This window comes from Lichtheimia ornata, assembly GCF_029851405.1.
Source record: "Lichtheimia ornata isolate CBS 291.66 chromosome Unknown scaffold00007, whole genome shotgun sequence".
Lineage (NCBI taxonomy): Eukaryota > Fungi > Mucoromycota > Mucoromycetes > Mucorales > Lichtheimiaceae > Lichtheimia > Lichtheimia ornata.
In genome coordinates, this window is record NW_026695327.1 from 552,150 (window position 1) to 577,043 (window position 24,894).

The following is a 24,894-nucleotide window of genomic DNA, read 5'->3' on the forward strand; positions in this document are numbered from 1 at the left end:
GCATTTATATCATCGAAGTGGGTTGTGTTATGGAATGGGGGATCATTTTTTTGTAAATTGTATGCAGCTTTATTATTCAGATCAAGGTGTTGAAGGTTTGCTGCTCCTGCCTTGGTGTTGAGGTCGACACTGACAACGAGATTGACGAAATGGCTCTGGTGATGAGCTTGGTATAAGATTGTTCAGTGACAAATGATGACGCGAGGAAGCAAATTGCGCCAAGCACGGTATATACAGCACTTGTGCCGATGAAGGATGGAACGAGCAATCATACACTGTCGTAGTAGCAGGATCCCAATAATGGGCTGCAACATCGATTTGATCCTCTCTTGTGATCACCACTGAAGGATTCTTTTCAAATCGTGTGTAGTATTGCTTGAGGTAGTATTGCTTGAGAAGTATGCCATATTGTTCATGGTACTCTTTCAGCTTCATCCTTCGCGCTGGGACCCATAACTCTTCCTCATGGCCTGGGATGGTCAATACTTGTCCTCGCTGTACATGTTGGCCATTCTCATCCTTGATGATACCAATGTTCGTGCGGGATGACAAGGCTTCGAAGAGGTGGGTCACAGAGTTCCTTGTCGTCGCCATGATAGATGCGCATTCTTTTCTTGTATGCCAACATGCGAGAGGTCCATTCTTTACAGTAGGCAACAACATCTTGACGCCCGTGACCATCATAGTATATCTATAAGCATTGCTTTTTAGCATGTATGTTCTTTTCGATCTACATTAAGGTTGTACTTACCCCATTCTTATTGCGTCGGTAATTGTATCCCCATTCCATAACATCCACAATGTCGTCAATTCTGTTTGACACAGTAGCTGCTATTGCTTCTCCACGTTCTGCGTAGGTAACAGACGTTGCTCCAGGATGATAGTTCATGGAGCATAGGAGAAGTCGACGCTCACGTTTGTCATAGTCTTCGTCAAAGAAACGAGAATAACGCTGTTGGAGATTCAACAAAGGGGGGTCATGAAGCGGGGTATGGTTGCCAAGGATACTGTCACGGGAACACCAAACCGCCGGGGAAGAATCTCGTCCTTAAGATGTACATGAAGAACCCGAGGATCACGATGACTTGAGCTTGCAAACCACTAGCACGTTGATGATGCCATGACAATCATAAAAGTCGAGTCGCTGTATGGTTGCTGGAATGTGGTTGAACCGTGTCTGCTTCAAGACCAGCCAAGTGATCGTTTGGGATGCTCTTAAACGATGATCAAGGAACCGGGGATATGTCGAGGAATACGTTGAAGGTGTTCATGTTTGGCCATTCATGACACCCCTCCCATTGGAACAATGTTGCCAATTGTCCAAAGCGATCCGTGGACGCGATGCTCGCTACGAACCAAGTCGAATCGAGTCAAGACACACTTGCTGCTGCTGCCGTGATTGCCTTAAAGTCTGCACTGCGTCTCCAGCTGGATTATGGCCGTGGCAAAAGCGGTTGAGGATAACTTGTAAGAAAAAGGGGTGAATAAAACACGATGGAATTTGATTGTACCTGATTTGTGACACAAGCCTTCTTAAAATGTGGTCATTGAACAAAGAATCATGCAAGGAGGACATCCACTCTTTTTTACTTCCATTTTGCCACCAACGGACAAACAAAGGACCCAATTCAATCATTTGATCATTCATAAAGGAAGTTTTTCAATATAATGAAATGTACAGTTTTACACTATTCATTCTTCTTGTTCAACTATCGTTGACTTATGGATGTGCTTAAGGTGATGGCAATGACAGGCTATGTAGCAGTATTCCTTTCTTCTTGACCAAGGGATTACATAACATTGACGGCACCTGATCACTGATTGCCAATAAAGCATTGGGTACTCAGGAAGCATACATATTATGCAGCTGACATGTCTTTTTAAGCAAGAACCGGCTCTCGGTGACAAAAGTACTCGCTTGGATTGCGATCTGTATAAGGTTGTTTTCGGTTTTTTGAGGCAAATCGATCCGTAGTTGGCATATTTTGGACCACTCGTGGTTTATGGGTGCGATCATATGCTCCAATGTTGCATACATTGATGCTGTTTCTCACGAAGGAGCACATTCAAGCCTCGTCAACTGATATCAGGGTATCGGCTTCTTCACTTGAAAACCACGACGAGAAAGCATCAGGTTACGTATCTCACCTTGCTGCATAAAAGAATCTTTTCTATATTTCTATGACGCCACTTTTATTCGATGCATTTTGCTTCTACCAAGAAAACATGATTGATCCCAAGGTTGTAACCATGATTAGGATCATCATGTGACTCACCATTACTATTTTGTGATACGTAGTTGGAATGAACCAGAGAGTATTGATGTGCATGACACTTGAACCAGGTTTACGCATTGGGAAGGATGCTGACAATTATAGTGTGAGAATCGATCATCCGCGGAGGACGCAAGAGTGTTACAGGGGGAGGAGATGATGTTTGCTAGGAACCTATCGCGTGGGAAATGAGTTCAGTGAGTCGGCGCTTTCTCACACGATGTCCAATCATCATCGTCGTGTTACAGGCAAAGAAAAAAAGTTTACTATGACCACTGAAACCTTGCATGGATGATGAGGAGGGACGTGCATCGTTGCTTACATTATTCATGATGCCATCCTTGTGGTTAATTATGCCCGCATTATATCATTTGAGTTCTAGGCAATATACGGTAGTCATGGATACAAAGATAGATGACCGGAACCAAAAGATAGATTGTATCAAAGAGACTTTCCATATTCAGGACATCTGGTCTTGCTGAGATGTTCCAAAACACAACCCCACCATTTGCCCGCCTTTTTCCTTTTTTCTTCGTCCCACTCCTTACACTTCTTCCACTTGGGCATCAGCTTCTTTCCACTTTTTAGTTTGCTCATTCACAAATACACATGATCCGAAGCGATCGTACATCGCTGCCTGATGCATCTCTAGGCTTGGCACAAGGCAATGCTCCATCCGCAAACTCAGGCTGGTCTTCTTCCCTGAATGAACATGACACCATTCCCTCTCCACTCGACCACACCAAACGCAAACGCAACGACTCATTCGGATCGCAAGCGTCTTCCAACACCGAAGCTCTCCCCGCAAGAACTCTTTCAGGTGAGCGTAGAATACCCTCTCTCGTGATACGGCAGAGTTGATGATTTAACTTTATATGTCTTATAGTGGATAACGCCACCGCGACGCAAAATCTTTTAGCAGAGTACCTTCAAAATGGTAAGTGTGTTGCCTGGATACTGTGTAACTTTGTAACCTAACACTTGCATGATAGCCGAGCAACAACAAGGAATCGACAGACGCCCTGGAAGAAAACCTTTGCACCAAAAGCAACCTGATGTGAGTGTTTTAGAGATCACTTGATTAGCAGCAGATGATTGACCTTCTATTATGATGCAGGATGATGAAGATCCCAAGGTTAAGCGCAAAGTGCAAAATCGAGCAGCTCAACGAGCATTCCGTGAACGTAAAGAACGCTATGTACGAGAACTGGAACTCAAGATTCAACACATTCAAGCATCGCATATGCAAACAACATCGCAATTGACACAAGAGAATCAATATCTTCGATTTGTGATCCATCGTCTCAAGAGTGAGCTTAGCACTGTGAAGGGCATCCCAGTGGAAAGCATCCCAGATCTTATCCCTGCTCTTAACGAATGGCAACAACAACAACAACAACAGACGAGATTGCCTCCTACACCTAATGCGAATGGCTCTGATCTTGCACCTTTCTTGACCATGAGTTCACAACCTATTCATACCGCTCCTACACCCATTGCACCTGCTCCTCCTCGATCACGACCACTTGCCCCTGCAGGTCCAGCACCCATTGCACCTAGACCCAATCATGCAACTACTTCTTCTTCCTCTTCTTCTTCCTCTGTACCATCTCTCAAACGACCTGTTGCCATCTTACCTCAAGCATCCAACAACAATAACAACAACCATCATCATCAGCATCAGCATCATCAGCAACAGCAGCAGCCATCTATCAACCCCATCACCACAACCACCAACAACAACAATACCAATCAACAGGCTACATCAAGCTATGTTCAAAATGCTAGATTACCTTCTCCACCTGAAGTAGCAGCATCCAATAGCTCTACAGCAGCTCTTTATGTGCGATTCAGTCCTCAAGAAGCCGCCAGTGATCAATTTGGTGATGAGTCATCTTACCTCACTTCTTCACCTGTTTACGAACGTCAAAATCTCTTCAACACCAATGCTAGTGGTAGCAGTGCTGCTGGTAGCCACCATAGCCGATCACCACCACCTTACATGGGCTCTGGATCCGTTGCAGGAGGTAGCTCCAGCAAAGAAGATGTGGGTGAAAAGGCCGTGGCTGTGGATGAAGTGGAATCCGAAGCAACTCGTATTCAAACGGTGTGGCGACGACTCAACTTATATGGCCGCTTTACCGATTTCAGCTTTGATCAGCTTTGTCGTGTGGCTCAAATGGCTGATGGTAACCCTGCCATGCAACGTACCATGGGTAGTGATGCACGTGTAGAGCCTTCCATGGAAGATTGGGAACTGGACAAGCTCATGCACCAGATCGATCCAGATCATTTGTAATAACTCTTTTCATATCCTTGCATTTTGCTTTTCTTTCTCTCTCTTTCCCTCTCTCTCTCTCTTGCATAGAAAGGTTCACCTTCCATGTACATATTCTATCTTCTTCCTCTTCTTCTACTCATCTTTCTTTTCTTTATTTCAATGTCTTGCCAAAGCTTGTATTATCATTATCTTTTTACCCCCGGAATAATACATCTCTATCAAGTTTATCCTATTACATATGCATTCATTGTATCTAGATGTCTCCTACCATATGTGGATTGATAAAATAAGGGGGAGGGAACTTGCCGTGTTATCTACTGCATTCCTAGGGCCATTTAGATTTCATTACTTTTTTTTTCTTTTTCTCTCTCCATCCATTCATTGTTGTTGTTGCATGTTCCAGCAACCCTTAACACAAGTAACCTTGCTGGGCTTGGTATGCTTATGCTGCCCAGGCATGTTTAATGCCCTCATGGGCCTAGGTGCCGGTGGATCCATGAGTTCCAACGTGGCACTTACAGACGCAGCCAATGGTGCATTGTATGGATGTTTTGCTATAGTCGGATTTTTTGCAGGTTCTATCACCAACATGGTGGGTGTAAAGACTACATTGACGGTAAGATCATATGCACACGCACACACGTATACATGCATGCTATGTACTAAGCAACAAATCTAGGTAGGCTCCATTGGATATGCATTGTATGCATCCGCCTTTTGGATTTATGATCGGCAGCAAGTGGATAGCGTTGTAGTGGCAGCAGGTGCAATCCTAGGTTGCTGTGCGGGGATATTTTGGTCAGCACAAGGTGCCGTGATGATGTCTTATCCTGAAGAACGGCACAAGGGCAAATACGTTGCTATCTTTTGGACCTTGTTCAATATGGGTGGCATCGTGGGATCGGTGATTGCACTTGCACTTAATCTGGAAAACCATCGAGGGGGCGTATCTACAGGAACATACACCGCGTTCGTTGCCATTATGCTCTTAGGTGTTCTTTTGTCTCTCACCTTATTACCACCTTGCCGTGTACGACGTGCTGATGGATCCCATGTCGCTGTAGCAGCTGCAGCCAACTGGACAAGCGAGCTCAAAGGTGTTATTTTGATCCTACGTGAATGGCGTATTCTTGCATTGACACCAGCGTTCCTTGCATCCAATTGGCCCTATGCATACCAATTTCGTGTCAATGCTGTGTACTTTGATGCTCCTGATCGTGCATTAAATGACACCATGTACTGGGCCATGCAAATCTTTGCTTCAGTGATGTTAGGTCTATGGCTCGATTATCAGCGTTTCCCTCGTCGTCTACGTGGTCTCTATGGACTTGGTGCCATGTTTGTCATTCTCATGGTAGTTTGGAGTGGTGGATTTGCATTTCAGCTCTCATTTGGCAATCACGTGGAACACACTACCCATTGGACCAATACATCTTCCTTCGCAGGTCCTTTTGTGCTTTACATGTTTTATGGGTTTGCAGATGCTCTTTATCAAACGTACCTTTATTGGCTTATGGGTGCCATGTCAAATGACCCTTCATTGCTTGCACGCTATGCTGGGTATTACAAGGCCGTTCAATCAGCTGGTGCTGCTATTTCGTTTGGAATCGATGCTGTGGATATTCCTTTGCGATGGGAATGTCTTATCTGTTGGATCATCCTATTCATTTCTTTTCCACTCATGTTGCTCGTTGCCAATGGTGTATCAGATACAAACGATCTTGTCATTGATAATGAAAGCTTTTACGATGAAAAACAATCAATCGATACCAAGGAACACGCAACACCTCCAACTATTGACAAAAGTCCTCAACAACAACAGCAGCAGGCATCTTGATAAACGATGTATGTGACCATGTTATATTATTAGAACAAGAGTAAATAAATTGTAAAGCATGTGATTATCTACAATGATGGATAAACAATAAATGAAAAGGAGGAGGACAGCATGTGTGATATATACATCGTAGTCATTAGGAAGGATCAACCGCCCGATCCCACATGAGTCTGGAGTAAATGGCTCGTCTCATATGTTGGTCATACTGATCAAAGTCATTGTCATCGTACGAATTATTGTCTTCTTCTGATGTATGTCGTGTCAAATTGGCACGTCGTCTATGGGATAATGTCGATCTTGATGTCCATGTGGCTACCGATTGCGCTAGTGATACCACATCATCATCACGTGGCTCGGTCTTGGTGTTGGTAGTGGCTGTGGTTGCTGTTGTGGCTGCTGGATCAGTGGATCGGCCGTGTGTTCTTTGAGATGAGCTATTTGACAACCCATCATCATCATCGTCACCAGAACCACTTTCACCTTCACTATGTGTAGTATGTCGATCATCACCATCACCGCCGCCTCCACCGGCACCTGGTGTAGCTGCATGAAGTCGATATCCCATATTGTGTAGAATGGCTGCAAGATGCTTCATGATGTCGTAATATTTCTCTTGACTAACGGGCGTCCTGTTGAATCTCGCTTGCTCATAGCCTTCCAAGTATCCCTGACCAAGTTGTCCATCGATAATGTTGTTCTCAATCAAGTAGTCAATGTACTGCCGCACTGAAAGGTAAAGGGGTCGTGCATAAACACCATTGATCTCGATCGCCGCTTGTTCTATAAACAACAAAACAACCTAACATGTCAAATCTGGGCAACCATAATATCCTTGTAACAAGCATATGTGGATATACGCTTACCAATAATGATGGGTGTTCTTGCAATGGCTCGTTTGAAATCCACACCTTCAAAGTTCTCACTGCCTGATAACATAGCATCATGAGTACTTTTTGCTTCTCTCTGTCAAAGCTGTTTTTCTATTTACCAGGTTTTGCACGTCCTAGTTGACCAATGTCTTCAGCAAGTGGCTCAGCGGCCTTTCGTACATTCCTGGCATTCTCGAATTTCCTTTTGATATGAGCATATACTTTCTGCATGACAACAATGGATGAGTTATCATGCGTATCACATGTGCTTCTTTTTCATACTTTTGGTAAGTCATCTTCCTTAATTGGAATGTAGATCTTGGGTATATCTTGAAGAGATGCTCGTACTGTAAGGACTCGACTGCAAGAAAATGACAAGGCAGCAATAGCCTAGATAGAACCACGTTGATCAGTTAAAATGCCGCTGAACCCTCATGGTAGCACTCGCAATAAGGGAAAAACAGGGTGACACCCTTACCAACACCACATAGCTCGCAGCGACAACAACAAGGTTACGATAGTCAAGCTCATCCGATTCCGTTCTGTCGGCAAGTGCTTGAATAATAACATCGGCGGCACTGATGGCAATGGCAATGGCCGTGAGCAAGATCAGGAGGAACAGCGACGCCGTGTATAGATAATGCGTTAGACGGGTGCTGTGCATGTAAATGCGAAAGCGTCGTCAAATAAAAGTCGTCGTCGTCGTCTCGTCTTCGTCTTCGTCTTCGTCAATTGTCTCTCGCTTGGGTGGTAGTAGTAGTGGTGATGGTGTTTTATATAGACGCTTTTGAAAAGTCTCAATCCAAGGGAATAAGGGAAAGGAAAGGGTTCAACACACACCGAGTTGCTGAGTGAACGTTTTTGGATCTGCCATGTAACCCCACCACCACTCAAATGCAGGCTGTGTCCTGCTCCGGCACATGGCTTTCAGTTTTGTGGGGTATCACGCCATCATCATGCGCTGATTCATTTCACTACGATTACGTCGACGTGGCAACCGTATCCTTGTTTATCACCGTATCCAGGCATTAATGAACAAAAGACAAAGACACCCACTTTGATTATTGTACACAATGGGACATCTCTTAATCATTAGGGAGAATACTATCCACCGTAAGTAAACATTGCCAGTGGATGATTCGCTGTTTCTCGCGAACATTGGTGGCAGAGTGCTTCTTCCTCTATAGTGCTCTGAGCCTGGTGAACTCATGTATTAGGCAGCACATATTAGTTCGATCCAGGAGGTGAGAACAATCATCTCTCTACCACGTGAATAAATAATCAATGCTAGTCTCTTGATTTGTATGATCTCTTTGACTCGATTCAATTATGACAAAGAAGGATACCAAAAGCGACATTCTCCGTACCAATATCTTCACGTCTATGGAGCTCTATTTTCATTTCAACTATGACGACGTACTGATAAGTTTGGCACAACGCCTTCCTGTATACACTTACATAGCTTCATGTGTGTGTGCCTGTTACCTGTTGCATCATCTCCCGCCGTATAATTATCTTACAAGATCTAGATCCCAAAAACGAAGGAACGTGTGCTACGATGTTACTGCAAGATCTAATCGCAATTGAATTACTGTATACTATCGAATGCCACCTTTGTTTAAGACACAAAGAATCAATCATACCCCTTTTCCTCCTTTCTCTTTCCTTTATACAGCATTTACAAGTGGTCACGCTTTTATAATCCTGCATGTCGTATCATAGATCCTTCTATAATCAAATGGCCACACACAACGAGCTCTAACTAAGGAAGATGTTAGCCAACGCAAATGCCGTATCCTTTAAACTAACTCTTTAATCCAACATCGTTCACAAGGGATAGTAGACTGGGCACGAGGTTGAGAAGTACGATGCATTACTTTAATGGAGGGCACGTCGATATGGGAATTATCTATCTTTGGACGTGGATTGTGCAAAGGTGGGTGAATGAATGCGAGTGGAGCTTGATACATGGTTTGTCGAAACATGCAGATGATGATGGTTGTACATGGCTGACAGGTTGCACAAAGGCCAAGTTGACAATGGACACACTCTTTTTCCACGCGTTTTATATATCGAATCTCTTCCATCCCATACACCAAACGCAATATCCATATCCATATCCATATCCATATCCATAAGAAGTCGTTTGTATTGAAGCACGTTGCTACGCGTAAATAAAGCTGCTTTTAAACAATGACTATCTGCCGTCCACTTAACGACGGCTGTAAGGCAAGTTGCTGCAAGTAAAGAACGCTGTTGAAGACAATGGTGGAAAGCCCTTGCTAATAGCAATTGCTAGAGTGGATGCTGTTACATTGGTCGTGGTAGACGAGTATACAAGAGAACGTGCAGTGTCAATGGAAGGCGTGTGTTGTGGTGGGGTGTACATGCCATGGACTTGCCATTCAGTCAAAGACAATCGAATCAAGATAGTTGTGGGAATGACATGATGAGTCGAAGCAGAACAATCGTTCGCAGGTGGTAGTTGTGCTTGAATGGGGCAACAGTTGAGAATGGGAGGAAGAGACAAGAAGTGGAGACTGGAAGACCTGGAAATCAAATTGATTTTCCTGAAGCTTGGATGAGTACAAGCGTTGTTCAATCAAATCCCCTCGAATCAAGGAAGTTGAAGGATGAGAATGATGGGCTGGAGCAGGACAATCGTTCACATGCATTGGTTTTGGGCAATAAAAGTGATTGGGAGGAATGTACTATTAGCTGCCAGTTTACAAATAACGAATCAATTTGATCTTTCTCATATTGGATGATATTTCTTTGTTTGAGCGTAGCTCAGTCAAATCAACTCGGATCAAGGCAATTGAATCATGGAAATGAACGTCTGGAGTAGGAGAATCGTTCATATGTCATGCAATGGACAACAGTGCCGGTTGTGAGGAAATGGCTGTTAGCTCGCAATATATGGTCTATTGTCAATGGTATACACTATCATCCTTCCATCCTTCCAGTCATGCAAGGTAGCTGAGTTACACAAAGAGGTCCCTCTGCATCTTTTGCTCTGCCAGGGTCCACCTACTTCACAATGAACAAAGACCACTTCTCATATAGCATCACGCTTACAAACATAAAGGTGCCTGTATCTCCGAACTTTACAATAAAACGTGGGGTTTTTATTAGAGCAATGGGCTCAGCTTGGCCAACAGCACCTTGTGTGAAAGTTTCGCGTTCAGTGTCGCAAACAGCCCAAAAAATATTTTTTTGGTCGTCGTCGTCGAAGAGGTCGACCCCTGGATCCAGTTTGGCTGGTAGCGACATTGCGAAATCTGGGATTGGCAAGCTTGATCGTGAAACTTTCACTCAAGGTGCTGTTGACCAAGCCGAGCACATTGCTCTAATAAAAACCCCACGTTTTATTGTAAAGTTCGGAGATACAGGCACCTTTATGTTTGTAAGCGTGATGCTATATGAGAAGTGGTCTTTGTTCATTGTCAAGTAGGTAGACCCTGGAGAGCCAAAGATGCAGAAGGACCTCTTTGGGTAACTCAGCTAAAAAGTCAGGACTTCAGGGACAATGCATGAAAGGTACGCAACCCTCACTTTTATGTCATACATTGGCAGCTAATAGCCACTTTTGTGCATTCCCAACTTTTGTGCATTCTATTGTAGGTGGACGATGCTCCTACTCCAGACGTTCATTTCCATGATTCAATTGCCTTGATCCGAGTTGATTTGACTGAGCTACGATCAAAGAGAGATTACATCACTCTCCACATACATCATGCTCTATGTTGCTCAACTGATGTAATCCTGTTTGGGCGTAGCTCAATCAAATCGGCTCGGATCAAGAAAGTTGAATGATGGAAATGAACGTCTGGAGCAGGTGCATTATTCACATGTCATAGAATGGGCAACGGTACCGATTGTGAGGAAATGGCTGATAGCTCGCAATATATGGTCTATTGCCGATGGTATACAGTATCATCCATCCATCCTTCCAGTCATACTAGGTAGCTGTGTTGCACAAAGAGGTCCCTCTGCATCTTTTGCTCTGCCAGGGTCAATCTACTTGACAATGAATAAAGACCACTTTTCATATGGCATCACGTTTGCAGCATAGTGAAAACATAAAGGTGGCTGTATCTCTAAACTTTACAATGAAATGCGGGGTCTTTAATAGAACAAAGCTGCTCGCCGGAGTCAACCGGATCTTGTGTGCCAGTTTCACGATCGTGGTGGCCATTCCAAGATTTGCCAAATGTCGCTGCCAGCCAAATTGGATCGGGTCGACCTCTTGAATTTTTTTTCGACGACGACAAAAAATATTTTTGGCTGGTGGCGACATTTGGCAAATCTTGGAATGGCCACCACGATCGTGAAACTGGCACACAAGATCCGGTTGACTCCGGCGAGCAGCTTTGTTCTATTAAAGACCCCGCATTTCATTGTAAAGTTTAGAGATACAGTCACCTTTATGTTTTACATAGGGTGCAAACGTGATGCTATATGAAGAGTGGTCTTTGCTGATGTCAAGTAGCTGGATCCAGACAGAACAAAAGATGCAGCAGCAATTAAGCCGAGAGGGGCGGGACTTCAAGAGTCAAATCTTATTGGTTGAGATTGCATAATGGTCCCTGCCCCTATAGTAAGGTGTGGCTATGAAAGACTGTATGGAAGCATGGTATAGTTAACAAGCCAAAAATAATCGGTGCATCTGATAGTATTCGTGCGAAAGGGTGAAAGTGGGGATGGCATTGTTTGTCTTCAGGGATCGTACTCATTCAAGATTATACATACAAGATAGCGGCACACGCTGATACGTAGTTGTCATAAATGAGCATATGCATGTACTCATTTCACGGTGTATCAAAGCTCACTTTTTCCTAAACGTAATGACTTCAGTTTTCAATGGATCAAACTTCTGTAACAAGCTCTATTGCTGAGTACCATTACTATGGGTTTATTAACTTTGAAACTACAAGCGTCTATTTAAACTTGTGTACAATCCTGAGAATGGCCACTGCCTGCCGTCTATCAGCATATGAACAAGGAAACTTTAACGAATGCAGTATGATAAAAGCAACCAAAGCGTGTCGATACAATTCTGTAGATGATCTAATCTCGCTTTCTAAGCTTCGCATTCCTTCCTCCTTCCATCCCGGAAACCAACCATGTGGGTCACATAGAATCAGCGGGTATCATTGTGTCATAGCATCCTTGGGTGCTACCGCCATAAACTTCTCCAGCCATGATTTGCAAACTAGTTGCTGTGCATGCCTTGACTTCAATATCCAATATCATCCATGATGGCAACCCGCCTTCCCTCAAAGACATAAGCCCTCTCATCCATGCCACCCAATCCATCATCATCCTCACCCGTATCCACGTAACATGATCCATCCTTCCTGATGGCGACGTGTCAAGTAACCAAAACGACATCAGGATCCCCTCTCACAGTGCTTGATTGCGTCCATCCACCCATCCATCCATAACCATTGCAACTCCAACATGTTGATACAAAGAACCCCCTTTGGTCGCTTCCTTTTCCATCCGGCTGTTGGTCAAACTCTTTCTTGGTCATCTTCTATCGCAGCTCAACCAGATCAAGAATGCTTGGTTGATATGGTATCATCCATAAGGATCCGTATGTATTGAAAGCAAGTTGCAATGCGTAAATAAAGCTGCTTCTAAACAATGGCTATCTGCTGTCCACTTAACGAGGGCTGTAAGGCAAGTTGTTGCAAGTAAAGAACGCTGTTGGAGACAATAGAGTCAAGGCCTTGCTAATGGCAACTGCTGGAATGAACGCTGTAACGTTTGATCGCGGCAGAGAAGCGTGCAAGAGCGTGTGTTGTGTCAAGAGACTCGTGTGTTGTAGAAGATTGACAAGAAAGCTGTGTACACGCCATGGACTTGCATTCAGTCAAAGACAATCGGATCAAGAGAGTTGTAGGATGGACATGATGGGTTGAAGCAGCACAATCGTTCGCAGCTGGTAGTTGTATACTTGAATGGGGCAACCGTTGAGGGTGGGAGGAAGAGGCAAGAAGCTGAGAGTGGAAGAGGTGTAAAATTAAATAGGCAAGACGCTGCCCTACCAATCCATGAACACTGTATATCAAACCTTGATATTGATATTACCTCCCTCGAACCTGAAACTTTCACACAATGTGCTCTGGTACATGCTGATCACCTTCATTCATTTAAAATTCGCAAACTTCATTGTGAAGATCTAAAATGCGGGGAGGTCCAAATGGTGGATGACAGGAACAAAAGACGGGACAACCCACCGCCCCGAAGTTGCCCACCTCTAACTTGAAAATTGGTCTGAAGGGTGCTCTTGAGCATGTTGATCAACTTTTTCATAATAAAGCCCTCACGCTTCATTTGAAAATTTGGAATGGGAGCGTCCAAAAGTTTGAAAGACGGAGACATTCGCAGGGTCTGTCTTTCAAGAATTTATAGATTCACTGTTTGGGCGTAGCTCAATCAAATCCCCTCGGATCAAGAAAGTTGAATGATCGGCATACTGGGCTGGATCAGGAGACTCGTTCATATGCAATAGATTAGGCAACAATGGGGAATGGGAGGAATTGGGTTATTAGCTGGCATTGTATCAACTTTCTTAAATAGTGTACAAGTATCATGCATCGCCAGCTGACTGACTCTGTTACACAAACACGCCCCTCTGCATCTTTGGTTCTATCTGGATCTATCTACTTTACAATCAACAAAGACCTCTTTTCATATAGCATCACGCTTACAGCATAGTGAAAACATAAAGGTACCTGTATCTCTAAACTTTAGAATCGAAAGTGGGGTCTTTAACAGAACAAAGTTGCTCGTCGGGGTCAAAGGAATCATGTGTGCTATGACCGTCTTTATGTTTTCACTATGCTGAAAGCATGATGGTATATGAAAATTGGTCTTTGTTCGTTGTCAAGTAGCTAGATCTTGGCAGAGCAAAAGGTGCAGAAGGTATTGTTTCGGGAGCATGGGATTTGAAGAGTCAATGCTGCAGGTGAATTATGCATGATAGTCCTCTTCCCTCCTACGTCTGGTAAAGCCCGCCTGAGATAGGCTGTATGTACTTTCTTTTGTATGTAAGTATGGTGTTGCTGATAAGCCAAAAATGACCACTGTATTCGAAAGCATTTCGTGTGAAGGCACAAGGTGGCAATGATGTTGTTTGTTTTCAGGATTCGTTCTCATCATACATACATAGTCATAATAGACCTAATAAAATGAGTATCGGCCTCTATACTATGTCATGATAGAATGGTTTATTGAACCCATAAATAGCGGTATATTATGCTTCATTGTTCTCTGGCATACCAATTTAAGCCTTGGTGTGGTAGGTGGCAGGTGAATGGAAGCTCGTGGCGGTGCTTTTCTTTTCATCACCGGGATCATAATAGCAACTTCTCCTGCTGTCAGTGTCGCTCAAAGCAAGCGAACCACCATTCCTTTCTCTTATCTTGGCCAATTCTTTTTCAGCTTTGAAGACGAGTGATGATTTGGTTGCAAAAATCGCATCCATTTCTTCGAGTTGTTTGTTACTCGTTTCAGGATAAAATGCCCATACAATAGGGATGGTTAAGAAATTAAGAGCAGCAAGGATTATAAATGTGATCCATCCTATGCCTGAAATCATGGGTGGTGTTATCTCCATGATAAAGGCATTACCTATACTCCAACCCACGACACTCCAAGCACCTCCTTTTGCTCGTACTTTGGTGGGATAGATCTCGACCTAGCACAAAAATGAAGCACCCTGGCATGAGTCACGCTATGATGTATCATCGATCCCAAAAGACTTACAGGATAAAGCCAAGGAACCGCAAGCCATGTCATCCCAAAAAAGCCTGTGTAACCAAATGTAAAGACCGTTGCGGCCACGCCATACGCCAATGGGTTCATAGACATGATGCTTGGTTTTGTCAGTACTCCGATCAGTAGCATACATATTCCTTGTAGCACAGCTCCATAGAACAATGTGAATCGACGTCCAAATTTATCGAGGGTGAAAACAGGCACCAATGTACATAGCATGTAGTAGATGTTGTTTAATCCAGATAAGAGCTGAGATGTGCTTCCAGAAAACCCAGCACTGGAAAAGACTGTGGGTGCATACACGGTGATCTACAAGATGCAGGTTAGCCACGTGTTTTCAAAGATCGATTAAAATTTCATACGTACCACTCTATTCATCGCCATTTGTGTTCCCCAAACATGTAATACCATTGATCAGCATTTTCATACAACGTGCATTGTACCCGATACTTACCCAATTCCAGTCAGCTCTTGAAGGATTTGTAACCAAATGCTTAGATGCACACGCCGCGGGATATTAAGACTATCCTTTTTAAACAGCATGCTCCAATAGGATGGTTCACCTTCTTGAGCCTCTACTTGTATTGCTTCCATCACCTGGTTGTATTCTTTTTGAACCTCTGGATGAGCAGGATCACCATCACCACGCAAAGAGCTGAGGATGTCAATCGCTTCTTGTTCACGACCCACTTTGCATAGCCATCTTGGGCTTTCAGGGAAGAAATTGATACCAATAGCAAGGAATAGCAAAGGCACTAATTGAAACGCTATGGGGAATCTCCAACGCAGTGCACCCCCTGTAAAGCTCATTGCGTAGTCGATCCAATACTAACATGGTATGGTCAATGTGCTGACAAACGCGTCTAAATGGTGTCACGTATATATGCATATGTGCGCGCTTTTATCTTACCGCTACCACCAGCCCAAAAATGTTGAGCGTAAACTCCATGGCAATAAACATGCCGCGACCTACAAATCGTGATACGTGAACGTGAGCACACACACATACGTAGATATCCCACATTTGACAATGGCAATGCTTACTCGTGTGATGGCTTGTCTCAGCACTCCATACTGGCACAATCGCATTTCTACATACCAATATAGAACATGTGAATGTGGGGCAATGATGACAAATGGATGATGATAGCTTACAAATGGCCTGTGCCAATACCAGTAATGATACGGGATGCCATCATCCATGCAACATCTTGTGCTGTAGTTTGTAAAACAGCACCGAGGATGGCGATGAGTGAGCCAACAACCACTGTTCGAATACGTCCAATTTTATCGCCTATGTAACCCCCCATAAGGGCCCCAGCGCATGTTCCAGCGTAGTACACAGCAACCACACCTCCGAGTAACGCCTCTTGGCCGCTTAAACCCATCACTTGGATGTAATCGGGTGAAATGTTGACGCCGCTCATTACTCCTTGGTCATACTAGGATGAAAGCGGCATCATTAATGAGTATGCGATCATGGTAATGGTAGTAATAATAAGGGTAAAGGACATACACCAAAGAAGAAGATGCTCAAACCTGCAGCGAGGTTAATAGCGAGCACCAGTTGTCGACCATGAAAGTAACGATATAAATTCCACGAGTCCCACATTGGTATACAACAACAAAACAAGCGTCAATGATCCTGCCAGTTCTGTTTTTTATACATTGATGTTACGATTACAACGTTCTATTTGCTTCCTGATAAGGTGCAATGGGGAAGAGTGGAGGATATGTATTATTGATACGCATCATCATGTGTGACTAGAACGAGGGGGTGTAGTAAATTGGGGTATGTGCTACAATAAAGGGATCGAGACCTATGTGTGAATGTGGTAGGGGAGAGCACTTGTACACTTGGTAGCACGTAAAGGATGACATTTGTGGCTGTTGCAGCATGCATGTAAACTCCTTGCAGCAGCTTACCATGAACAACAAGAAGAGGGAAGCCCCCGATGTTATATTCTCGGAGAATTCGGGGGACAACATCATACAACAAACGTTGACATTGAATAAGAAGCGTCTATCGGCAGGTACAAATTGAGTAGGATGTTGATCGATGATCGTTGGTAATACCGAAAAGACAACAACGCTATCGAGTTCTGTTGCACCAAGATGCAATATGAGGTGCAGCAACTTCCACGTGCCAGTTCGCTTTATATTATAAGCACAACAACAATCGCAACTCTCGCTTGTCCCATTGATTACCTTGTTTGGTTCTTTTTCATCTCCCAACCTTTCTTCTTCTTCTCCCCCTTCTCTTTTATTGTTTTTCATTCATGACCTTCCCGCAGCGTAGCTGCTCTTTACCCGTCGTAGAGCATCCACCAATACGATCATCCAGCTTGGCAACGCCATCATCATCTAATACCACCACCACTACCACTACTACAACCACCACTACTACTTCCACTTCTACTACCAATGACACCGATGAAGCTATATCATTACTCGAATGGAAACGCATGTCGATATTGCGTACGTTGGATTGGTCTAATATCCTTGTCCCCACCGATTTGTGGACATCATCCCAACTCTTCCCTGATATCAACCAAAAGGATGAATGCCAAGAGACAGCAGATCGATTATGGGATGGTGATTTATCCGTTATTGAACCAACATCAATGGCATCGTTTTTAGGTCGTTCGTAAGTGGACTTGAGAGAGGTGTGGTCGTACCTTTATCCTCCTTCTTATCTTTCCTTTTTTGTATCAGTACACCTTTCTCGCAATGCACTCTTAAATTGTACCTTGCACACTTTGACTTTGGCCATTTGAGGCTTGACGATGCACTGAGGTAACGAAAACACGCTTGAGATTGTCGAGACGACGCAATTGACTAATTCCATCAAGAAAGCTTTGTGGAAAACTATACTTCAAGGCTGAAGCACAAGAGATCGATCGCATCCTGGAAGCCTTTGCACATCGATATTGGCTAAACAACACGCACGAGCTATATGGAAGTTCAGGTAACTATAGGAACGTATGTTTACGTCATGTGCTTACTCCTTTACCTGCAGATGTTGTGTATGCGGTGGTCTACTCGCTTATGCTGCTTAATACCGACTTGCATATCGCCAGCGGTCACCAACGCATGTCTCGGTCGGCATTTTGCAAGAACACAATGAACACGCTTTGTGGACATATCGATTCAGTGGACGTTGATTCCTTTGGTGGTGTTGATGCATGGAAAGCTGACATGGATTTACGTTTAAAGGTATGGTGCGACAAAGGAGGGATCGACGCAAAAGAGGTATAGAGTAACTCATCCTGAAGAATAGGAGCTGTATGGATCAGTCAAGCAACAGGGGTTCACCCAGCCGATGGATCGACCCGATCAACCACCGCTCAATGAAAAGCCAAAGACGCTGCTGCATAAGATGGGATCATTACGACTTAAGGAAAAGCGCTTGGTAAGCATTGAGGTTTAATGGAGATGATTGAAGCGATATTAATCGGTCTATTGGAATATAGCAAAAGGAGGACAAATTCACAGACGTTACACCACAACAACAACATCATCATCATCGACCTGCTAGTGGACCACGACTTGAAGGAAAATTGATGTGCAAGATGATGACAGAGAAGCCCAACCGACGAAAGACCGAAGGATGGTACCGTGAATGTTGGGTATCGTTGGATCGTGGATATCTGAATATCAATGAACGACGTCGAGGAGGTTCATTTTCATCACCAGCAACAACTCCAATCCATCGATCACGTTCAGCCTATGACCGGTTTCGTACCAGTGATGATGACACAGCAGCTCGAGGATCATTTCAGGTATGAATTAAAAAGAAGGATTCCACTTTTACAATGTATTGATTGAATGTTCACTGATAGAAATCATCCAGGGAGATGCACATGGCTTATGCACTTGCAACGCCTCACGCACCAAGCTGGTATCATGATGGACCATCACCTTTTGGATTTATGCTACAACTTGCCGATGAGAGGACTTACATTTTCAGCTGTGAATCCAAAGCACAAGCACAAGAGTGGATCCAACATTGCAATTATTGGGCAGCACGTGAAAGCAAGATACCATTAGGATGTGGGGTGAGCAATGCGACTTTTGGCTGGGAATCACACATCCTCAAAGGCTTGATCGACCTGGATCGTATGCCAATACAAGATTGGATCCCACCCACTATCCCCTTTATTGGCCCCACCATCACAAGCCAACATGAGCAATACAGCTTTATCCAAGATCATCTTCAAAGCCTGCGAAGTGAACACGAGAAGCACATGGCTGTCTGGAAACCAATGACATTGGTATGTGAAAATCATGCGCTTTCATTCTTGTACAACATTAACATCATACGTGCGCAACGTAGGTGGCAAGAGATACCTCAAGGTGGTCTCAAATGCTAAGGAATTGGGAAAACAAGAAACGTTTTTTGGACAAAGAGATACAGCGTTACAAGACGTATGCTGATGCGTTACAGCAACAAGATGAGGGGGAAACGAAGGATCGGAAAAAGGTTGAGGATCGGCAATCACAGCAAGAGCAGAAGGAAGAGAAGGCTCATGTTGAGCAAGGATCATCACAACCACAACAACAACAACAACCATCCACACCACCACCATCATCATCATGGTCAGTCAAGCTTGATTTTAATGACACTTCATGGACCGTGGGGACCGATTTGCTCAAGGAAATCAATGAAGAATTGAAGCTCTCTGATAGCGGCTCATTGCTTACAACGTAACAACTTTTATTTGTCACCTATGTAAATGTATCTTTCATTATTTACTATTTGGTATTATCGAATGTTGGGATATTGTATGGGTACGAACCGGGTGGTCGTATGGTCAAATGCATGTAGAGCTTGAATTTTAGTGAAAGGACATACATTTTGACACGTAAACCCAGACCAAGAAGCTTCACATGACGATGAATCCTTACCATTTGAGTCAATACGGGCGCATCCGATCGGGAGTTACATTGATCTGCATATGCATAACACACACAAAACACACAAAACCCCCCTGGTATCGATTTCCCACACTCGTCTGTTTCTCTTCAATTTCTGTGCTGTGAAAGTTGCTACGCATAATAAAGCAAGAGTCATAGCTGAGATTTGACATTGCCAATTTGGTAATTACACTAATCAGCAATGTGCCACATGAACAAGGAAATTGATACCAAAAGCGAACAGCTGAGATGAGGCAATTCAATCCACAAACCGAGAGAGAGAAAAAGAGACAAAAAAACATGCCCTGGTTTTCAACGTAGCACCAGGTGATGGTCATGCATTTCCACATTATCATCGATTACAAGGAGGATACTCGCGAAAACTGGTTTTTGACTCAAAATAGAATCTGATTTCGTATTGCGTGGATCATGACAGATGCCATAGTTGTAGGTAGTATCAAATGACGCTGATGACCACTGTCATCAGTTTTCAATTTCTTGATAAGGGGGGGGGTGGTTGTGGGTTATGAATCAATCCCTAATTTGCCATCGATCCAATATGGAGCGCGCAGCTTGGCGTAAGTGTAAGGGCTTTTCCTTTTGTAAACACACGAACCAACAACCCCTTCTTCTGGTCACATCAAGGACCGGTTTGGATGTTTGCATGCAGCAAGATGAATCCCATGTCATGAAAAAGAAAATCAGGAGATACCATTTTGTCCCACGATGTGTCCCCACACATAGATGTGCTGCAACGCAATAGAAATCTTGGCCCAAACAGACACCAATAGTTATCATGTGCTTTGGGCTTTAACAAAAAAAATACAAGCTTGGTTATGTTACATCTCGGAGGATATTCCCCGTGGCTCAAAAGGGTCGGAGCAACACGAACAATTGCAGCACGGCATGATGGCACCCGACTGGCTGGTGAGCGATGATGAGGTTGTATACGTTAGATTTCTGATTTTTGATTGGACATGATCACCAAACCGCGGGGCTGCACTTTGCTTTCCCACGGGTACCAATATGGCCAGCCGCCCAATCATTTTGCACGAGCTTATCAGTCTTGACCTCTACAAACTGCTATCATTCCATCTTTGGCCAATGCCGTTTCTACTCGCCGTCCCATTGATCCCTTGTAGCTCTTTGTAGAATAAAGTAGGGATCATGATACGCAACATGTAGGTGGAGATGGATATCAGCTATCGATTGATGGGTTAAAATCCAATGATCCATCATAAAATTAAAAGATTGTTATTGTTGCAACTCCTGGGAATAACGCCTGGGAAAGTTAGGATGACTATAAGATCTTATCTATGTCCACTCACGCACCAATAAATATAGCAGGAGATTTTGTTTCTCTCTCCTTTGCCTTTCCCCTTTCTTCCTATTTTCTTTCAACACCTCCGCAATGGACAATCCTCGTATTATATCAGAACAAGTCTTTGGTTCAAGTAAAAAGATACAATTCATAGGCATGTCGCCTATGGAAACGTTATTGAACGCTGTCAACTGCGCTGATCGCATCGATACTTCCGAGAACTCGTCCCACAACAGCAGCAGCAATAGCAGCCCACGCACTATGTCGATTGAATCCATTCTTGATACCGATTACCCAAAACCATCACCTTCACCACGACCACCAACCACCATCAGCAAACCTGTCAACACATTTGAACCCGAGAAACGACGATGGATGCATAGCAGCGAAGATGTACCAACGACGCATGAGCGATCGAACAAAGTGCGACGCATGGTTTCTTCTCCTCCACAACGTATGACGACCTTAACTTGCCTTCATGCAGCTGTGGCACAAAAATCATATGGCTCTGAAAAACGCTTCTTGTGTCCTCCACCCGTGGTTACAATACAAGGCGAATCCGCAACGCATCCTCTTGTCTCTATGGCGGTGATGTGTGAGAATGGTGATCGTTTTTTGGAGCAAAAGATTCTTCTTGATGAAACAAAGCATGGCAGCTTCAAGTACTTGCATGTTGCTGGCACTGCAAAAGCAAAGCAATTTCATTTGCGTGTTAGCTTGGCTCATGGTGCACCTGCTCACAATGGCTCATCACCTTCCAGCAGTACTAGTAGCAGCATTAACAAGCCTACATCTCCTCCTCCTCCAAGCCAACCCTATGTCACCTTCTTCTCCTGCCCAATTTCTATCATCTCCAAGCCTTCAAAAAAGACATCCAAAGCACGCAATGTATCCAGCTGCATCGTTGCCAATTCATCGGTATCACTTTTCAATCGCATCAATTCTCAAACCGTACGCACCAAATACATGACGACTGAAAATGGCCAACTATGCGCAAAAAACTCATCATGGGCACCATTCGATATCATTGTATTGCGTCAACCCAACAAACCACAGCAAGGTGTTGATGATTTGACATCGCCACCCACCAATGCACCTGTCACTTATGGATCTGAAATCATGCTGAAGGATACTCAGACGGGTGTACTTTCTCCACGCATGATTATTCGCAAGGTGGATAAAGGATACATTGCTCCCAATGCCAGCGGTCCTGTTAGCCAAATGCAGAAAATTGCCTTACAGCTTATGCCAACCTCTGACAACAGCAATGATGAATCCATGTACTTGAGCGCAAAGGCATCTGAAGACACCAACACAACCGCTACATGGCTTGAATTTGCTACTTCCAAACGCAACGCCGATGATCAAGAAAAGGTTGATGACTATTTGTGTTGGACCATTGTTGGTATTGCCAAGTTTGAATACAGCTACATCGAGCCAGCACTCCCTAACAATGCCGAATGGGGCACGTCACCCTCACCCTCATCACCTATCATGTCATCTGGTGCTGGTGGTGGTATGCATGACAACAATAGCAGCACTTCTTTATATCAACAATACAACAACGGCAATGCTCGACATCCACAACTTTCACCGCCACCTTCACCACCACGACGTATTGTTCCATTGCCACTCATTGATGATGTACGGTATTCGCCTCATCGTATCGAATTGACAGGTCAGCATTTCCATTCATTTGAATTTTGGATCGGTTCCCAAGGTCCCTTGAAGCCTCTTGATCAAACGCCCCAATCCATGGTGTTGGATTTGCCACCCACCCAAGATTTACTCGTTGCGCACCATGACCTTCTTGTGGCTCGATCGGATGGGTCACGGTACTTGGAGTTGCCTTTGGTCCTTAAACATCAACAAGATGGCAATACATTCTCCTCTGGCAAGGGACTCGCTTGTGATATTCTTCCAAATGGTGATGCTGGTCAATGGTCTGTAATTGCTATGCATACACCTCCTTCTTCCTCTTCTTCCTCGGCGCCGTCGTCCTCTTAGTTTTATTGTTCCATCCCATTCCCTCATCCGACATTATTGTTTTACTCTCTCTCCCCCATCCCATTCCCTTTGTTCACTCTATCATTGCGCTCTTTTGTACATCTATCATCTTTTCTTCGTTGCTGTGTATATGATTTTTCTTTTTACTGTAAATACAACACGATCAAGTTTTTTTTTCATGGAATGATGACATTTATATGAAGATTCCTTAATAAGAGTGGATGTGTGTGGTGTGGGGGGGGGCTCTGTGTATGAACGGCATAGGTCACGGGACTTGAATCACACAAAAGACAAGCTGTGGCTCCTTTGTTCAAATTGATATTGGCGTTTTCTTCTTCTCCACCTTTCTCTTTCACCAGCACATAATGTCCGATAACCATGCCGATTCACCTGCAACGAATTCACTAACGCCTATGGATCTTGACGTCAATGCAGCCACAACGCCTGAACAACAGCAAGTACAAGTGAATCCAACAGGTGGCTCCACCGAATTCCAAAATCCTCAAGTCGCCATGGCAGCTGCTGCCATGCGTCAAACAGATGCAACTTCCATGCCACCTCCACCACCGAGAGATCCCAACAACGCTTCGTCATCAGCTGGTGCTGCTCCACCTCCCGGCATGCTTCCACACGGTCACTTTTTGCCACCCATGCCATTGCATCCTCAGGTCACTCCACAAACGATGGCTGCTGGTGGGGCTAATGCTAGTGGTGTTCCTGGTGGTATTCCCAATGCTGCTGCTGCTGCTACTGCTGCTGCCAACAATGAGCCTGTCGTTGATCCTGAACTTGCAAAGAAAGAAAAGACACTCGCCGAATTCCTCGCCATGATGGATAGCTATACACCTATTGTAAGCCGTGTTGCCTTCATCTACGTGTACTGTATACTAATAGGATTGTTGTTCGTGTTGTTTAGATACCAGATGCTGTAACAGACTACTACTTGAGCAGGACAGGATTTGATTGTGATGATGTTCGAATGTAAGTAGATGGGGGGATGATGATGGATATGGCGTATGTACGTGTGTATATATTAACATTCCCCATACATAGAAAACGATTGCTGGCATTAGCAGCACAAAAGTTCGTGGCAGATATTGCAACAGATGCCTTCCAATATTGCAAAGTACGACAATCGGGCAATCGAAAAACGGGCAAGGTAAGCATGAGGGCAACAACGAGGATAAAAGAGAAGGATCATTCGTGTATATTGATTCTTGTGGATAGGATCGCAAGGCAGTGCTTACAATGGACGATCTTTCAGCTGCTTTGGGTGAATACGGAGTGAATGTCAAAAAGCCAGATTACTATTCTTAAACTCTTGTATATACTTTTATAAAATGATCTTGCCGATGCATCCAGAAGCTCTATGTATTTGTTTTCGTTCAATGCCTATAAATGTATAAAAAGATGTGCAGGATCTCTGGTCTTCGTCATGTGATACAGGAGCGCGTATGTAAGGTGATTTGGGGTAAGCCCATGTTCATCCTTAAGCATGGTGGTAATACGTGCAGTGGGGTTCAGAGTCAGGTTATGATTGTTTCTTGGGTGCAATTGGATGAGTTCTTGTTATGGTTGTAACGCAAAGGGTTGAGCAGTAA

The 24,894-nt window shown here is 44.0% G+C and overlaps 10 protein-coding genes across 10 annotated transcripts; 5 read left to right on the forward strand and 5 right to left on the reverse strand.

The window, feature by feature from the left end:
• Positions 1–81: 81 nt before the first annotated feature.
• O0I10_002582 (uncharacterized protein) lies at positions 82–889 on the reverse strand (the record flags this gene model as incomplete). The annotated part of the gene is made up of 2 exons (XM_058482663.1): positions 82–663; positions 752–889. 2 exons carry the CDS (start codon positions 887–889, stop codon positions 82–84), a joined length of 720 nt encoding a protein of 239 aa, XP_058346687.1.
• Positions 890–2,882: 1,993 nt separating this feature from the next.
• Positions 2,883–4,572, forward strand: O0I10_002583 (uncharacterized protein; the record flags this gene model as incomplete). The annotated part of the gene is made up of 4 exons (XM_058482664.1): positions 2,883–3,093; positions 3,160–3,210; positions 3,266–3,330; positions 3,391–4,572. 4 exons carry the CDS (start codon positions 2,883–2,885, stop codon positions 4,570–4,572), a joined length of 1,509 nt encoding a protein of 502 aa, XP_058346688.1.
• A 376-nt stretch (positions 4,573–4,948) lies between these two features.
• O0I10_002584 (uncharacterized protein) lies at positions 4,949–6,391 on the forward strand (the record flags this gene model as incomplete). Its single annotated transcript, XM_058482665.1, has 2 exons — positions 4,949–5,170; positions 5,234–6,391. 2 exons carry the CDS (start codon positions 4,949–4,951, stop codon positions 6,389–6,391), a joined length of 1,380 nt encoding a protein of 459 aa, XP_058346689.1.
• Positions 6,392–6,527: 136 nt separating this feature from the next.
• On the reverse strand, positions 6,528–7,924 carry O0I10_002585 (uncharacterized protein; the record flags this gene model as incomplete). Its single annotated transcript, XM_058482666.1, has 5 exons — positions 6,528–7,171; positions 7,255–7,317; positions 7,380–7,485; positions 7,543–7,650; positions 7,739–7,924. The coding sequence occupies 5 exons, from the start codon at positions 7,922–7,924 to the stop codon at positions 6,528–6,530; spliced, it is 1,107 nt and encodes a 368-aa protein (XP_058346690.1).
• Positions 7,925–9,665: 1,741 nt separating this feature from the next.
• Positions 9,666–9,935, reverse strand: O0I10_002586 (uncharacterized protein; the record flags this gene model as incomplete). The annotated part of the gene is made up of 1 exon (XM_058482667.1): positions 9,666–9,935. One exon carries the CDS (start codon positions 9,933–9,935, stop codon positions 9,666–9,668), a length of 270 nt encoding a protein of 89 aa, XP_058346691.1.
• A 4,619-nt stretch (positions 9,936–14,554) lies between these two features.
• On the reverse strand, positions 14,555–15,432 carry O0I10_002587 (uncharacterized protein; the record flags this gene model as incomplete). The annotated part of the gene is made up of 3 exons (XM_058482668.1): positions 14,555–14,968; positions 15,037–15,357; positions 15,415–15,432. 3 exons carry the CDS (start codon positions 15,430–15,432, stop codon positions 14,555–14,557), a joined length of 753 nt encoding a protein of 250 aa, XP_058346692.1.
• A 66-nt stretch (positions 15,433–15,498) lies between these two features.
• Positions 15,499–16,660, reverse strand: O0I10_002588 (uncharacterized protein; the record flags this gene model as incomplete). The annotated part of the gene is made up of 5 exons (XM_058482669.1): positions 15,499–15,876; positions 15,959–16,017; positions 16,093–16,139; positions 16,204–16,490; positions 16,565–16,660. 5 exons carry the CDS (start codon positions 16,658–16,660, stop codon positions 15,499–15,501), a joined length of 867 nt encoding a protein of 288 aa, XP_058346693.1.
• Positions 16,661–17,327: 667 nt separating this feature from the next.
• On the forward strand, positions 17,328–19,759 carry O0I10_002589 (uncharacterized protein; the record flags this gene model as incomplete). Its single annotated transcript, XM_058482670.1, has 8 exons — positions 17,328–17,695; positions 17,764–17,844; positions 17,901–18,016; positions 18,068–18,264; positions 18,329–18,460; positions 18,522–18,830; positions 18,891–19,322; positions 19,385–19,759. 8 exons carry the CDS (start codon positions 17,328–17,330, stop codon positions 19,757–19,759), a joined length of 2,010 nt encoding a protein of 669 aa, XP_058346694.1.
• Positions 19,760–21,376: 1,617 nt separating this feature from the next.
• O0I10_002590 (uncharacterized protein) lies at positions 21,377–23,293 on the forward strand (the record flags this gene model as incomplete). The annotated part of the gene is made up of 1 exon (XM_058482671.1): positions 21,377–23,293. One exon carries the CDS (start codon positions 21,377–21,379, stop codon positions 23,291–23,293), a length of 1,917 nt encoding a protein of 638 aa, XP_058346695.1.
• Positions 23,294–23,658: 365 nt separating this feature from the next.
• On the forward strand, positions 23,659–24,610 carry O0I10_002591 (uncharacterized protein; the record flags this gene model as incomplete). The annotated part of the gene is made up of 4 exons (XM_058482672.1): positions 23,659–24,144; positions 24,210–24,274; positions 24,347–24,452; positions 24,521–24,610. The coding sequence occupies 4 exons, from the start codon at positions 23,659–23,661 to the stop codon at positions 24,608–24,610; spliced, it is 747 nt and encodes a 248-aa protein (XP_058346696.1).
• Positions 24,611–24,894: the final 284 nt, after the last annotated feature.